At 39.6% G+C, this 17,230-nt stretch overlaps 1 protein-coding gene across 1 annotated transcript; it reads right to left on the bottom strand.

Moving 5' to 3' along the window:
• Positions 1-8,771: 8,771 nt before the first annotated feature.
• On the bottom strand, positions 8,772-9,311 carry LOC135633926 (putative invertase inhibitor). The gene has a single exon (XM_065143933.1). It carries the CDS (start codon positions 9,309-9,311, stop codon positions 8,772-8,774), a length of 540 nt encoding a protein of 179 aa, XP_065000005.1.
• Positions 9,312-17,230: the final 7,919 nt, after the last annotated feature.

Here is a 17,230-nt window from a genome sequence, read left to right as displayed (position 1 = left end):
TCATGCTCCTTCGATATGAGAAAACCCTTCTACTCTTATATTAAAATCATAATTCTTTAAAAAGTTTAATCAATTTTGCTTTCTCATCGTTCTTAGATAACATATACTTAGAGAATCTTATGAGAAGATTTTAAAAATCTTCGTATAAATAATGTATCTAAATTTTTAGTTAAAAATGATGGTTGTTAGTTTTAAATTGTAAGTATGGTAGTTTTTCCTATGAAGTTTTAATTGTCTAGATGTATAAGCTACCAAGTCCTTAACGTTTAAGTCCTTAAAGTAATCACCAGGGAGTATTAGTTATTTCTTTTTTCAGTTTTTAAAAATTTTGTTAACATTTGTCGGCCCAAATGAATGAAAATTTCGTTGACATTTGTGTCCCAAATGATTTCAGATTATTTTATATCAATTTGATAATGGTGTTGTTATTTTTAAATTTTTTATAAATATTTTATAATATTTAATCAAACTTAAGAAGATTATAATATCTAAAATATTAGAAGGTCACGTTAGGTATATCTTTTTAAGATCAATAGATATACTAACATAAAAAATTATATAATCGATAAACATAATTTTATTGAATTAAAAATTATATATATTTAATTTGACATATAATTTCTTTTATCATAGGACTTTCAAAATTATACTGAGATGGTGTTTATGTTTTGTCATATTTTTGGAGTTAGATTAAAATATCATCCATGAAGGTGATTATAAATTTATTATGATTATAAATTTATTAGGATAAGGGTGGAATACTCCAGAGATCCGTAGTTATGTATTTGTGAGTATAAAAGATATTATTAAGAATTCATAATTATCATATAAGTAATTTTCTATATAACTCTTTCTAATTTTTTATATAACTTATTCTCTTATTCATGATGCTTATATCTCAAAATCAATCTTCCGGTGTATCTAATTATTTTGAAGTTGATATGTTAGTATCTTTTTATTTTCTAAGCTTTTGAATAATATTATTAGAGATTTATTTAATATTTATTTATTATTAAGAATCCAAGTCCTGGTGGACTCTAGGTGGAACTCTATAAATAGTGATGTAATCGTTTTTTTTCGACTAACAATGAAATATTATTAAGTCTTTTGACAAATCCTAGGAGGCCGATCCTCTCGAAGTTATCAAGGAGGTCGATCCTCTCGAAGTGATCATTCATTTTCTCTCCTTTCTTCTATGATAAAATCATAGGGTCTTATCATTTGGTATCCGAGTAGTGATTCTCGACGTTCTCGCTGCAGTTATCATCCGAAAAAAAAAAGAGAGAAAGAAGAAGTCGTAGCATGCTTCCCCAGCTTGTGGCCAGCCTACCCGCCGTTGCTGCTCTTCGGCCAACGACCACTATCATCCCGCTTCCTAGCCAGAGGTCGGCCAACGACCACCATCGTCTCGCTTCCTAGCTAGAGGCCACCGTCGCTCGTTGCCTCCCACTCGAGCCACCACCGCTGTCAGGAGACGATGCTGCCAGCGTCCCATCTCGCCACTGCCCCGCTCCCCTTCTCCACCACCACCGCCGCTGTAGGGCAACTCGTTCTCCACTGTCGCCGCTGCTCCCTGGCCACCAACCTTCCCCTCTTCAGCACCGTGCCCCTACTTCAGCCCACACCCCTGCTTCCATTCTTCCCCACCGCCACAGCAAGTCAACTCCTTCTCCACTGTCGTCGTTGCTTCCCGACCGCTCGCACCGCCACTACTCCCCGGCCAACGACCTTCCCTCCTCGTTGGCCCATCTCGCTCGGCCACTACCGTTGCTACCTGGTTGCTCGACCACCGTCGCTGTAGGGCAACCCGTTCTCCATCGCTGTCACTACTCCCCGGCCACCAACCTCCCCCTCGCCAGCACCGCCGCTGCTTCTCGGACAGGGTGACTCACCTCCCCACCGCCGCCCCTACTTCAGCCCGCACCCCTGCTTCCCTTCTTCCCCATCGCTGCTGCAAGGCAACTCCTTATCTACCGCCGCCGTTGCTTCCCGGCTACTCGACCATCGCTGCCGCTGCTTCCCGGCCTCTCGACCACCGCCGTCGTTGCTCCCTAGCCAGCGACCTTCCCTCCTCGCTGCCCCATCTCGCTCGAGCAAGAAGGGCCACGACCGCTACTTCACAGCCAGCGGACCACCCCTCTCGTCGCTTCTACCATCGGCGACGTTGCCCCCAGCCACGACCCTCGCTGCTTCCTCCTCAACCACTATCGCTGTTATCCCTAGCCGCGACCCTCGTTGCTTCCTCCTCAACCACTACCATCGTTGCTCCTCGGTCAGTGACCTTTCCTCCTCATATCCTTGCGCTGCCCTACCTCAACTCTAGCAGCGCACGCACCATCGATTCCCCTTCTTAATCCCGGCCGCTTCAACACCACATCCCCCCTCACGGAGATAGAAACATGGCAGCAACTCTTCCTCCTCGCAGTGACTGTAGCACTACCCTCGATGTTCTGTCATGAACAAACTTTCAAACAGGATGTTTGATGTAATGCTTATGTATATCCATATCTTTTGGTATGTTCATGCTTTGCACAACATGTAGAGGGACGACCGAAGGCTTAATAGTCCCATTTTAGTTGAGTTTGGTGGCCGCTTTAGGCGTATAAATAAAGGTTGTGTCATGTGGACACTTGTGAGAGATTTTCGATCTATAATGTACCATTTTGACCCTTTGTTGTGTAACTGTTCAGAGCTTATAAAGTATGTTTGTAATTTGAATTGTCTACGAAGTGTTTTTCGGAAATGTTTGCTTGTGGATCCCGAAGGAGGCGTTTTTTCTAACCCGTTCTCTCTTTTGTATGCCCTAATGGAACATGGGAGGCTTCAGGAAGGTTGACCTTTGCGGACGGACATGCAAGGGTGCTACACGACTTAGGCAAAATCAGCTAAGTCCGTGACAGATGGTATCAGAGTGGGACAAGCACTCATAGAAACACTTAGCATGCAAACGTGAGGGACCTAGCGGGGCTGCGTTGAGGGCAGTTAGCACACGCGCGATCGTTTGGGAGAAAACAGGCATGGAGATGTAGGGAAAATAAGTCACTCGGAGGAGCGGGCATCTGAGATTGGTATTCAGAGGAATGGCCAACCCTTCGTGCAAGAGGCACCATGAGAATAGACAAGCTTGGAAGAATGCGGAGCACACAAAGGTTGGGATGGCTGAGTTTGAGCTACAGCTCAACGTTGACAACCATACTTGATGGTACTCAAGACAAGCGAGACGCTTGGTAAAGGATGAGACCATGCATGGTGGAATGAGTTGCTCAGCGACTGAAAGAGTTGTGCAAAGCTCATAGAGGTGATGGGAATTGCTAACTTGAAGAATTTGGTACTCATGCAACGACTTGTATGTGGACAGTGGAATGTTCGTGGCCATCCCAAGGCGACTGAAACTTGGCACCATGAAGCATTGAAACTTTCTCTTCGGCATGTGAAGGATACGTCCGTAGGAGGCTGAAGTGTGTAGTGTGTTCAGCATATTGCTAGGCCTTGAGGGGTGCAGTGGGGGCTGTATTGACGTAGAGTTGCAATCTAGCAAGTGCGTTTGCAGGAGGCAGAACAATATGCAGTTTGTTCAGCAAATTGGAGTAGTCCAAGGGGATGGTGGTCTTCAAAACGAAGAGAGATACTACTCCAACGGGATAGATATCTAGGAGGGATAAGTCCCAGCTTTCCAGAGGGAGAATCAGGTGCAACAGACCGTACATGTTGAGGAGGAGTATCTCAACAAACAACAACTCCACGAAGCTCAATGAATTGAGCAAGCGGTGAGGAGTTGTCGAATGATCTCGCTTGAGAGAATGTATTGGTGGATGCATTGCGAGATCAAGTGGGGGAGCAATCTAAGACAACACAAATGAAGGCACACTAGGAGTCGATATGAAGATCGAACTCAAGGGAGGGCTGATTCGTGGAATGGTGGGCACGAGTGCCACCATCAACTCAATGCAAAACGAGGAGAGGAGCAACTTGGGTGTAACTTGGCGAAGTATCCAAGCCGCATGAAGGGAGCCATCATAGAAGATGGAACATGGAGCGGAGGCACAATGCTTTACTTGGACAAAGGTCAAGGACATGAACTCTTGCAGAGGCAAGAGCAGGATCATGTTGTTCCATGGGTCCTTCATTCTGACGGAGCAGACTCATCTTGCATGGTGCCAAAGGCGAAGGGAGCTTTTGGGCACATGCACCTTATCTCAGAGAAGCATTTGATGGAGGAACTAAGGCGACTCAACTTGCGGAGGCAAAGTTGGGTTCATAAGGCCTTGGCATAGGACAAGAGGACGCGAAGGCTAGTACTCTTGAAGAATATGCCACAGTGTTGCTAATCAAGTTGTTAGGTAGAGTGCTACTGAAAGGTCTTTCTAAAAAATAAAAAATAATTTTTTTTAATAATACTGAGCATGATCCCTATCGATCAATTGTAAAATAAATATATATATCCAAAAGTTAATTATTTCACTAGTGTATATCAAGTATTCAAAGAAGCACTCCCATAACAATGGATAGATAGACTTTATTCTACAACATGAGTTTATATTCTTCTAACAACATATGAAGATAAACTCATATCGTTCTTTCAATAGCTAATGAAGTAATTTTTTTCACCCGCTAAAGTGAGGATACGTTTCTTCCAACAACAGATGTAGACAAACTCATATTATACTTTCAACAACAGATGAAGTGGTTTTCCTCACTCGCTAAAATGAGGACACGTTTCTTCCAATGACGGATGGAGGAACTATCTAGTCATCACATATAATGGCCTGCTAATCCTAAAAAAGAATCGAGCTATTTACTCTAGGTGGAGAAACAAAATAATCTCATATTGTAATATCTATATTGGGATAAAATAATATAATGAAACATCTCAATTTATTTTTTGAATATCATTATTCTCAAATAATATCAATTAGTCATTAATTGATATAAACATAGCTCAATGAATGTAATTGAACTCAATTTACTAGAACCTAATTGAATCAATTTTTAATTATTATTTAATTGGTTTGGAACCACCGATTGATATAATTTGGATTAGATTGAGTTTAATTTAGGTAAATATACTTGAATAAGTCAAACCAGTTCGGAATAACCTTGAATCAATTTAAACCAATCAAATCTAATTTGGTTCAATCAATGTTTGGACCTAAATCAAATAAAGTATGGCTAACGGGTTAGGTTGCATAACACTAGACTAAGTTGTGCCAGTTAATATATTGGTTATATGCACTACACATGAATGTTCATGCAACATACTAGGCTGGGCCAACCCATAGCCCATAGATTGGTCATGTGCACTTCACATGATTGCTTATGTCGGGATGAGCCGAGCTAGCTTACGGGTTGAGTTTGGCTTGTTGATTGATTTTAGTTCAAATCATGACCAAATTCCTCAATTCCAAATTATAACATCATTGTATTATAATCAAAACATCTAATCATTAATATTGAGTATGATATGGGTTTGCCTTCATATGCTATTGGGAGAATATAAATCCTTTCCAAGGATTAAAACTTCTCCATTTGTTATTGTTGAGTGTTCTATCGGGTATTTGATATATGTTAGTGGGATGATTAACTTTTGAATATATATTTATCTTATGATTGACATATATGGGTTCCTACTCATATATCTTATGATTGGTGATTACATTGCCATCCATTTCCTATAACTTTTTGTTATTTGTGAAATCTTCGAGTTTGTCTCCAATTGTCGGTAGACAATTATCTTTCATTAGAAGTGCCCTCATCTTCATATTCAACATGGAGAAATTACTTTTGTTGAGCTTTTCAATCTAGAATTTTATCGTCATTGTTTTACTTTATATGATTTCCTCCTTGAAAAGAATCCCTCAAATTGTCATGAATAGTAATAGTGTAACTTAGATATGATATCACTATAAATCAGATGCAAACAAGCAAATATAAAGCTAAAACAATAAAGTCGAAGATCAAAATCAACTAGAATAATAACATCATTATATTATAATCAAAACATATAATCACTAATATTGAGTGTGATATGGGTTTGTCTATTCGGAGAATATAAATTTTTTCCAAGGGTTAAAACTTCTCTTGTACATTGTTGAGTTCCTTCAAGTATTTGATATATGCTAGTAGAATGATTAATTTTGGAGATATATATTTATCTTATGATTGACATATATAGGTTCCTACTCATATATCTTATGATTGGCTATTTCGTTGCCATCCATTTCCCACAACTCTTTGTTCTTAGCGGAATCTTTGGGTCTATCTCGAATTAGTAGTATACAATTATCTTTCATTAGAAGTGCCCTCATCTTAATATTCAATATGGAGAAATTATTTTTGTTGAGCTTTTCAATCTAGAACTTTATCATCATTGTTTTACTTTATATGCTTTCCTCCTTGAATCGAGTCCCTCGAATTATCATGAATAGTAACGTTGCAACTTAGATATAATATCACTATAAATCGGATGCAAACAAGCAATGTAAAGCTAAAACAATAAAGTAAACGATCAAAATCAACTAGAATAATAACATCATTGTATTATAATCAAAACATCTAATCAATAATATTGAGTGTGATATGGGTTTGTCTTCATCAGCTATTCGGAGAATATAAATTCTTTCCAAGGGCTAAATCTTCTCCATCCGTTGTTGAGTGTTCCTTCGGGTATTTGATATACGTTAGTGGGATGATTAACTTTTGAATATATATTTATCTTATGATTGACATATACGGGTTCCTACTCATATATCTTATGATTGGCATTTTTGTTGCCATCCATTTCCTACAACTTTTTGTTATTTGTGAAATCTTCGGGTCCGTCTCCAATTGTCGGCAAACAATTATCTTTCATTAGAAGTGCCCTCATCTTCATATTCAACATGGAGAAATTACTTTTGTTGAGCTTTTCAATCTAGAACTTTATCGTCATTGTTTTACTTTATATGATTTCCTCTTTGAATCGAATCCCTCAAATTGTCATGAATAGTAATGGTGCAACTTAGATATGATATCACTATAAATCGGATGCAAACAAGCAAATATAAAGCTAAAACAATAAAGTCGAAGATCAAAATCAACTGGAATAATAATATCATTTTATTATAATCAAAACATCTAATCAATAATATTAAATGTGATATGGGTTTGTCTTCATTAGCTATTCGGAGAATATAAATTTTTTCCAAGGGTTAAACTTCTTTATTCATTGTTGAGTGTGCCTTCGAGTATTTGATATACGTTAATGGGATGATTAACTTTTGAATATATATTTATCTTATGATTGACATATATGGATTCCTACTCATATATCTTATGATTGACGATTTCGTTACCATCCATTTCCTACAACTTTTTGTTATTTGCAAAATCTTTGGGTCTATCTCTAATCGTCGATATACAATTATCTTTCATTAGAAGTGCTCTCATCTTTGTATTCAGTACGGAGAAATTTCTTTTGTTCAGCTTTTCAATCTAGAACTTTTTAGTTATTGTTTTACTTTAAATGCTTTTCTCCCTAAATCGAATCCCTCAAATTGTCATGAATAGCAATATTGCAACTTAGATCTGATAGCAATATAAATCGGATGCAAACAAGCAATATAAAGCTAAAACAATAAAGTGGAAGATCAAAATCAATTATAATAATAACATCATTATATTATAATCAAATCATCTAATCACTAATATTGAGTGTGATATGGGTTTGTTTTCATCCGCTAATAAAAGAATATACATTCTTTCCATGAGCTAAAATATCTCCATCCATCGGTATTCCTTCGGGTATTTAATATATGCTAGTGGGATAATTAACTTTTGGATATATATTTATCTTACGATTGAATTATATAGGTTCCATCTCGGCATCATGATTTTTTTTTTTTGTTTTGTTTTTTATTTTCATAATTGGCTCCTATTAACACTAGACTAAATTGAGTTGATCACATCAGCTATGATAGATAATCATGAAAGCCAACTACATCATATACTAGCATGGCTTCTATCTTATGTAAGACATGAACTAACTCCTCGAACCCTAGCTTGTTTTACATGAGAGTTTTTAGTTTTTGAGACACTATCGTAAAACTATTAAAATTAAAGATAGTAATGGGTCTAGTTTGTTCAAAATCTCTACAACCGACTTGAGTATTGTTGTGTTTTTTTTATTAGGTTTGAAATAGTTTTAGATAGAAAAAGGAATCCAAGATCAGATTCATATTTAGAATTGAAGACATTATTAATTTGTTGGGTTTTAATTCATATATGATAAACTAATTAATTAATCGAGTTAAAATTAATAGGTAAATAACTTTTCTCTAAAATCTTTTATTTGATTGCACGTAAATAAAAAGAATCCTTTTCTTAGAATATTTCTAGTTTGATTTTCCAATGACAATAAAATTCAAAAAATGATTTTTTCAAAATAGTAATTATTCTTGATTTAAATGAAGCTCCATGTGATTACTTCTTGATCAAATTAATATTTTTCTCATCCTAATATGCAAAATAAATACGTACGGCAATACTTTTCTTTCGGGAAAGTATTTTTACTTGCTTTCCCTGAAGAGACCCAGCATGAAACACAATAATAATAATAATAATAATAATAATAATAATAATAATAATAATAATAATAATAATAATAATAATAATAATAATAATAATAATAATAATAATAATAATAATACCTTCCGAAAAGGAAAAAAAGAAAAAAAAGAAAAAATGAATGCATTTTATTCTGAAGAGGAGCTTCACATCAAAGCTAGGCATGCAAGTCACCCCAGCACATTGGTGAAGGCTAAAGCAATAGTGCTGATCTGCGTCAAGTCGGAGTCCTCCTTGTTCAAGGGTGAGGGAACCTTCAGCTCCTCGAAACCCTGCTCGCAGGTGCTGGGCGCGTCCACAGCAGCGCTGAGATGAGTCTTGGCGTCGCGCAGGCGACCCTCCTTGATCGCCAGGATGGACGTTTTGAGGTCGGAGAGTAGGTCCTCGTAGATGCTCTCGCAAGACTCCAAGCACTTCTTCGTCTTCGTATCACTCGTGTTGGCTAGCAAACCCTTGACCTTATAGCTGGCGCTGGTGGCTTTGTCCTTCGTCAAGCTAGCCGCGATCACCGCCAGCCACTTCTGGTTAGCCACCTGGCTCCCCGGGTACGGGCGGAGCTCCGCCACGCAGAAGTCGTAGTTGATTTTGCGGCTGCTTTTCGCCGCCTCCCTGCACGCCTTCTCCACCGATGCCTCCACGCCGGGGAGGAGGTGGTGGTGGAGGAGGAGGACTGCCACCGCTAGGAGGATAAAGATGGAGGACGGCCTCATCGATCTGCTGCTATCGATAGCTTGGTAAGGTTATGCGTGCTTCGTAAGGAGACGAAGTTGATATCAATATATATATATATATATATATATATATATATATATATATATATATATATATATATATATATATACATATATATATATATATATATATATTGAGGCAGGTAATATTACTGAATTCTAGAGCTATTATTAGGCAAGAAATAAAGAATTCAACTATGAATTTTTTTTTATAGAAAGAAACAATTCTAAAGATTCCGGCTCCATAATTCTGAGGCTAATTATAGATTACCTCATGTAATTAGTTATCTTTAGCACCCGGATCCTTATATTTTAAAAAGTTAAATTGACATCTTATGAAGGTGAAATATTTAATCCATTGCTCCAATAAAACCTCTCTCTTGATTTTTAACCCTATAAAATTATCTTTTCAATCCTATATAAAGATTTTAATGTTTTACTTTCGTAAGCATAAGGATACTAATATAACTTTTGAAAATGTAGAGATCGAAATGTTAAAAGTAGCTAATTACAAGGATAATATGTAATTAGCCTTTTATTCCATTAGATGTAAGAGAAATATAGGATGAATTTAGTATGGATTATTCTTTATTAGTGTTCATAAGGATTTAGTATCTAAATATAGAAAGAATGATAAAAGACATGAGAGAAATTTTTCATAAGGGGATTTATGTCTCAAGTTACTTGGATGACATTTATAATTTGATTTTATATGGCGAATAGTTATTTTTAATTTTTTGATTTATATTTGACGTTGATATTTGGATTTTACTATTGATGTTTAAGTTAGATTAATTTATTTTACTACATGGGTCAATGAGACGGAGGTGAGCGGAAGGCTAAATGCATGGCTGGAAAAGCAAGTGAACGCTGGCAATTACATGCATGCATGCATGCAGATTCTCTTACGTCGGAGGCCTATATACATCGAATGAGATGCGGATAAAGCATCAGGTTTATTGCAGTTTTTGGGAAAACGAGTGTGCCGAGAAGCACATCCAAGCATATCAATGGGGATATTACTGGGTCCTTGCAAGTCATGAGATGCAGTAGCAGTGGGTTCTCATCATCAGAAATTTTTGGCAGGTAGATCTTGTCGCGCACATTAAATTGTCCCGTTCCATATTTTCGTAATAAAACTACTCATTCATCAGGATATGCGAGCAATGACTCGACACCAAATCGATAGCAGAAAAATAAAATGACTAATGAATGCATATCAATTTGCTCTAACGCTACTGTAAAACACGATCAATCGGATGAATGAAAAATCATCAAGTATCCAAAATATAAATGATTAGAAAGGAACAAAACAAGAACAATGCAAAAAGAATCAACCAGCTTTACTTTTTAGAATAATGCTTACTAACATTTCGTCCTAGGATATTCTCTAAGACACGACTAAAGAGAATCAGATATGAAAAATGAAAATTTGCATGGGAGAATAAGTAGTAGTTTAAGGATAATTATGAGCTTTTTAGTAGGTGGAAAACTTTATCTACGTGGAAATGTTTAAGAAACCAAGAATTCCAAATTCCCTACGTCATATTCTACAAGAAAAATATATGTTATGACAGAATGAATTTACTAAATATATGTGCACCACAAAGAAATTTAAACAGAATAGTAATCCAAAGAAAATGACAAGGTCATCGGTCTCTTTCTTTTCTTCACGTGATACTAAGCTCAGAAGAATTCCTTTAAACTCTGAAATCATCGTTTGTCATGCATCTAATTCGAAAACTGGAAGTATATGTTCAAGCTCTTACAAACTAGATGTTAGTTATAGGTGTTCTATAAGTCAATCATATGAGTGATAATATTTATGACTGACAATCACTTTGCTTATTATTATTAGTATTTTATCATATATTATTTGTATGTATATTATGATGTCATTGGATCTATGCTATGAGAATCGGATCGTGATGAGATCACGATAATGAGACCGATTCACCTTTATACATAGACCATAAATTGTCCCGATCATAGATTGCTTGAGAAGTGCAGTCATAGGTGCCCAGTAAGCTAATTACGTGAGTGATGACACGTGTGACTTGACACAGAATATTTTTGCTTATTATATTTTGGTATTTATCACTTTATATTAACTATTACATATATGTATATATATATATATATATTATGATGTCCTTGGATCTGTGTAATGAGAATCGGATCGTGATGAGATCACGATAATGAGATCGATTTACCTTTAAACACAGATCCTAAAAAATCCCGATCATAGATTATTCGAGAGGGACATCGTGATAACCAGACAAACTGGTATGCTATATACCCATCCATATGATAGATGCAGTTGGTCTCATAGTTGCTCGTGTGGGGACACTAGGGGTACAGTACAGGTGCTCATTGGAGAATGAGTTCACTGATTGATCCACTTACGAAATGCTGAATGGTTGATGATACCTTATTATCAGATAGTGATTCTATAGTCCTAGTGGTGTATCTGTTCCTTAGACTTGAGACACCAAGGATGTCCTGTATGATTGCTCCACTCTTTAATACCAGACTTATAGGTTTGGATGTCCCAGATCTAGTACAGTTGGTCATTGGGAGTGGCAGTCGACCTTACGAGGCCTATTAAGTGTCGATAGAGGATCATCCACTATCGACATCATGAGAGGAATATTCTATATGTTCTTGCTCAAACAAATCACTGGCCAGGGTTATTCGGATTGAGAGAGAGAGAGTTCTTCGGGAGAATCTGATTAGAGCAAGACTCGAGAAGAAACCGTATGGGTCTGAGAGAACCATGCCCGATATATGATCTTTGGGATATTAGATGGATGAGAGACTATAGGTATACGGTAACTGAGGCCAGACAGGTCCAATAGATTAGATTCTCCTGTATCGTTTGGGGACTACGGCGTAGTGGCCTAGTACGTCCGTAGCCGATGAGTTGAGTGAATTATTATAGAGATAATAATTCACTAAGTTAGAAGGAGTTCTGACAGGTATGACTCATAGCCAGCTCAATATTGGGCCTAGAGGGTCACACACATATGGTAGATATTACGATAAGTAGAGGTTCGGATATAAGATATCCGCCGGAGCCCCTATCTTATTGGATATCTAATAAGCCCCTGAATTATTAGATCCCATGGACGAGATCTAATAAGAGCCTATGAGAGATTATTGGATAGAGATCCACTAATCTAAAATGCTTGGGTAATTAGATGTAGATCCAATACCCACTAGGGGAGGATCCATTAGGGTTTGATAGGGGACCTCTATAAATAGGAGGGATTCAGTGGTTCATAGGCTAAAGCCTTTGCTTGCCTCTCCTATTCTCCTCCCCCTCTCCACCTGAGAGCAGGCCTATAGTTTTGAGGAGCGTCGTCGCAGTCCTATTGTGTGGATCACCGCTAGAGAGGAGGACGTTTGACCTTCTTCACCCTTTCCTAGAGATCTGCAAGGAAATATGGATATACGATCTCCCTAGGTAACACAATCTATTTTATACGCAGTTTGTTTCGCGGATTTTTGTGCACCAATCTTCGTACAATGACGAACATCTTTTTGGGAAATTGAGAATTTTGTTTTTCTTATTCTTCTATTGCAGATGTGATGTCACCCCCAAGATTTCCCAACAGTGGTATCAGAGCTAGGTTGTTTGTGTGAAAGATTGGTTTTGAACTGCGTGTATTGTGTTTAAAAAGTATTTTGATATGCAATAGACGAGGAAGGGCAGCAACTGTTGCTGCCGTTGCTGCGCTCGAAGATGGCTGCCTGCCTGTTGCCATCTTCATGCAAGCAGGCCGCCTGTAGTGGTGGCAAGCAAGGGCGGCACCTGCGGGTGTTGGACCCATAGGTAGAGGCACCGCGGGGTAGTGGCGCCTACGGTCGCTACTCCCACGGGGTGACACACCGCAGGGCAGTGACGCTTGTAGCCGCTGCTTCCGCGGGCAAAAACCCTGCAGGGGCGACCGCCAAGCGAGGCAGCACAGCCTGTGGGCACTGCCTCATGGGCAGAACTGCCCGCGGAGGGGGCAGCGCTACCCACGGGGACGCCCACCTATAGGGGCGGCGCCCTAGCCCCGTTGCACATGCCGTCGTCGGCAGGGTGGCGACGACAACAACAATAGGGGAGAGGGAGAGGGTTTTAGGGTTTTGGGCAAGAAGATAGTTTTACCCTTCGGAATTTGAGAAATTTCATTTTCTGTCTCTTGTCCAAATTATAAAAATATCCCTAGGAATTCAAAAATTCCCTACATGTCCCTGATTTCAGAAAATATCAATTAATTAAAAGGTTTAATTGATTATTATTTTTTATTATTATCTAGTAGTCCTACATGATAATGATTTATACATGTGATGTTTGATGTGTGGATGGATGATCATGGACCGTGTGATATGTGTACTTGTGATTATTATTATTGGAGTCTGCGAGCCTCCATTATATTTCTCGTTTATTGTCGGGCTTGCTTACCTATGATTAAGTTGTAATCACATGAGGAGGCGCAACAGGAATATGAATGCGATAACGGGACCCACAAGACAGACGATCGCGATGCATGAAGATGCATCGAGATGTCGACGGAACCGACGAGGACAAGATGGACGATTATAGGGCATAGAGATGCACCGTTGCACACATAGATCTTGATGTGAGTGATTAGGCCTACTAGCTCGGGCCTGATCACATTAGGTTGTGGTCTATGATCATCTGGTATGATTGCTTATACACATACTATATATGTATATATATTTGCATGCAATGTAGATATATATTAAATATATATATGTGTGGCATGTCATATTAGGAGACCAAATCATAGAAACATCTCTCTTTATAATATTAAGTCGGTAAACGTAAGGTAATTAGATTGACCCACGTGGCCTTCCATCGTTATAGGTAGGAACTGATTCCTAGTGTAAGTTGAGTTAGTCGAGTCCCTCGAGGCTCACCTATATCGCGATTCGCTATCTTGCTTACGACATAGAGATGTCACCGGTGACCTGAGGACATGATATGTTTAGTCGAGTCCCTCGAGGGTATATCATGAAATCAGATTCATCTTGTAATGAAGGTGTTGACTTAATCGAACATCATAGTTGGTCGAGTCCCTCGAGACCATGGTGATTCGGAGCTCAAATAGGATAGGAATCATAAGGAGTTGTGATCGGCAAGAGTTGCCTATCTTTTGGGCTTAGTGTGATTGGTCGAGTCCCTCGAGGTTACACTAAGATGCTGATTAGATCCTTATCCCCACTAGAAATCTGCCGGAGACTTCCGTTTCACATGCTGAGAGTGTCGTGTGACTTGCTAGTAAAATAGTGGAAGCATATTAAGATAGAAGCCAATATCTTGATTGTTTATTTCTTACAAAATCTGCATATTATTTATTTTTGGTGTATCTTTATTTTTAGAAAATGTCACATTCAAATCCCTTACGTGGTATATTTGATGTCAACCACCTCACTGGTCCAAATTATACGGATTGGCTCCACAACTTGAGAATTGTTCTCATGGCAGAGAAAATCACGTATGTCCTTGATACAGTGATGCCTATGCCCGAGGATGGGGTAAGCGAGGATGACATCGCTCGCTACGTGAAGTATATTGATGACTCCACTCTTGCTCAGTGCTACATGTTGGGCTCTATGACTCCTGAGTTACAGAGACAATATAAAAAGATGGATACCAGATCCATTCTCCTACATGTCCACAAATTGTTTGAGGAACAGGGAAAGACTCAGCGATATGAGATATCCAAGAGCCTCTTCCATGCTAGGATGATTGAGAGGACATTGGTTCAGAATCATGTCTTAAATATGATTGAGTGGATAAAGAAACTCAAAGGACTAGGAATGGTCCTAGATGATAATTTATATGTGGACATTGTGCTTCAGTCCCTACTAGATTCTTTTTCATAGTTCATAATAAATTTTAATATGAATAAGCTTGAGGTGACTCTCTCAGAGCTCCTCAATATGTTGAGGGAGGCAAAGAGTACTATTAAGAAAGAGAAGCCAGTTCTCTACACTGGTGAGACTAGAAATAAAATGAAAGCAGAAGAATCCCTTAAGAAGGGCAAGGGTAAGGGCAGACCAGGTAAAGCAAATGTTGCTAAGAAAGACCCAATAAAGGATAAAGGCCGGTGCTTCTACTGTGGTAAAGATGGGCACTAGAAGAGGAACTACAAAGAGTACCTTGCAGAGAGGCAACACAAAAGCTTGGAGAAGCTTTAGGTACATTCATGATCAGTCTCCATTTGTTAGACTCTTATGATAACACATGAGTATTAGATACTGGTAGTGCTTATCATATATGCAATTCGTTGCAGGTTCTGGCAAGACTTAAGAGACTAGAGAGAGGCGAGATGGACCTCAAGATGGGCAATGGAGCAAAAGTTGCTATATTAGCCATTGGCGAGGTCGCCTTACATCTACCTAGTGGAGCTTTTATTACATTAGATGCATGTTATTTTGTTCCTTTTATTATCAAAAATATTATCTCCATTTCATGTTTGACAGTTAGTGGATATAAATTAATTTTTGAGAATAGTGGTTTTTCGATATTATTAGATGATGAGATCATCACGAAAGGAATATTGTATAATAGTTTATGGAAGCCTCAATGGTATGTCTACCCGGCCCCTCTTCCTCGCCTTCTGATTCCGTTAGCGCAACGATTCGGCGGAAGCTCACGACGTCGCTGCTATCAATCGGTGTCTTCATCCTCCTCGCTGCCTCCTTCTCCTTCCATGTCTCCCGCGACTTCCTCCCTCCCGCCGCACTTAACCCTGCCACCCTGACGCAGCCCATCGACCGCCTAATGAACCATGCCGTCCATGAGCTCCTCGCATCCCTTCGCTGCCTCCAATCACCTCTTCCTATGGATTCCGTCCTCCTCCCTGACTGGGAGGTGCTTCCCCTCCTCCCTCTTAATAGTTCCTCTGCCGCAGCCGGTGGCGCCAAGCTCTTTTGCCTCTTCCATACGGGCGCCACCTCCCCAGTCCTCCCTGCCGGCCTGTTGGTGTCAACAATCTTAAGCCGTGGCCTCGGGTCAACACGGCTGAGTTCGGGTCCGAATGATTGGGGATCTTCCTGAGCGACCCTTGAGACTGTTGAGGTGGTCGATTGCGGTGGTCCGATCGCGACGGGACTGTCGTTTCCTCTAGAAGGGAACTCCTCGCTTGGGCACACGGTGGGAGGCGCTCCGCCTTCGTCCCTACACACAGGTTGGGTCGGGAGGCTCGACCCGACCCCTCCGACGATCAAGTCAGTGGATAGTCTTAGGGGGTTTTTTCTACCTGATCCTCTCTCCTCTTTCTGAGCGCGAGGGTTTTTATAGGCAAGGTTACCGTTGCCTGATGTGCCCGCTTGTAGGGAGCAGGATCGTACTCCTAGTAACGTCTGACACCGGTGTTGGTGTGGCGTGAAGGACCGGGCTCATGCAGGATGTTAATGTGCCTCGGTCGGCGTTCTAGTCTGTTTTGGCCAGGCGCTGTTAGGTCAATCGAGGCGTGAGGCGTCATCCGGGCGCAGTTGACGTTAAGCCCCGTCCCATCGCCATTATTGCCCTCATCAGAGTTCGAGGCCAAGTTCCGCCGGCGGGTGTCGACCTACGTCGCCGACTGGAAGGAGACGACCAACCTAGGGTCGAGGGATCGGGCGCCCGGCCTTGGGTCGGAGCCGATCGAACTCAAGGGTTGGGCTGGGATGTTCTATGAGGTGAACGACACCCTCGTCAGAGACGCGACTCATAAGTGGTTCAACGCAGCGGCCCCGGTGGGGCACACCGAATGGTCTGACAACACTAGTTTTCTTGATTTCTATAGATTTCAATATTTGAAATATCATTGAAAACATATTTCAAAGGTTCTTCGAATGAACGATTGGAATGATTTGGAGAAGAGTACTTTTTCGTT

Source organism: Musa acuminata, chromosome BXJ3-3 (assembly GCF_036884655.1).
Source record: "Musa acuminata AAA Group cultivar baxijiao chromosome BXJ3-3, Cavendish_Baxijiao_AAA, whole genome shotgun sequence".
NCBI lineage: Eukaryota > Viridiplantae > Streptophyta > Magnoliopsida > Zingiberales > Musaceae > Musa > Musa acuminata.
Note: the sequence above shows the minus strand (reverse complement) of the source record. Positions and strands in the feature narration are given on the sequence as shown.

Bases quoted from the DNA above. Each gene is read 5' to 3' on its own strand.
- LOC135633926 (XM_065143933.1), bottom strand. From the start codon at position 9,311: ATGAGGCCGTCCTCCATCTTTATCCTCCTAGCGGTGGCAGTCCTCCTC.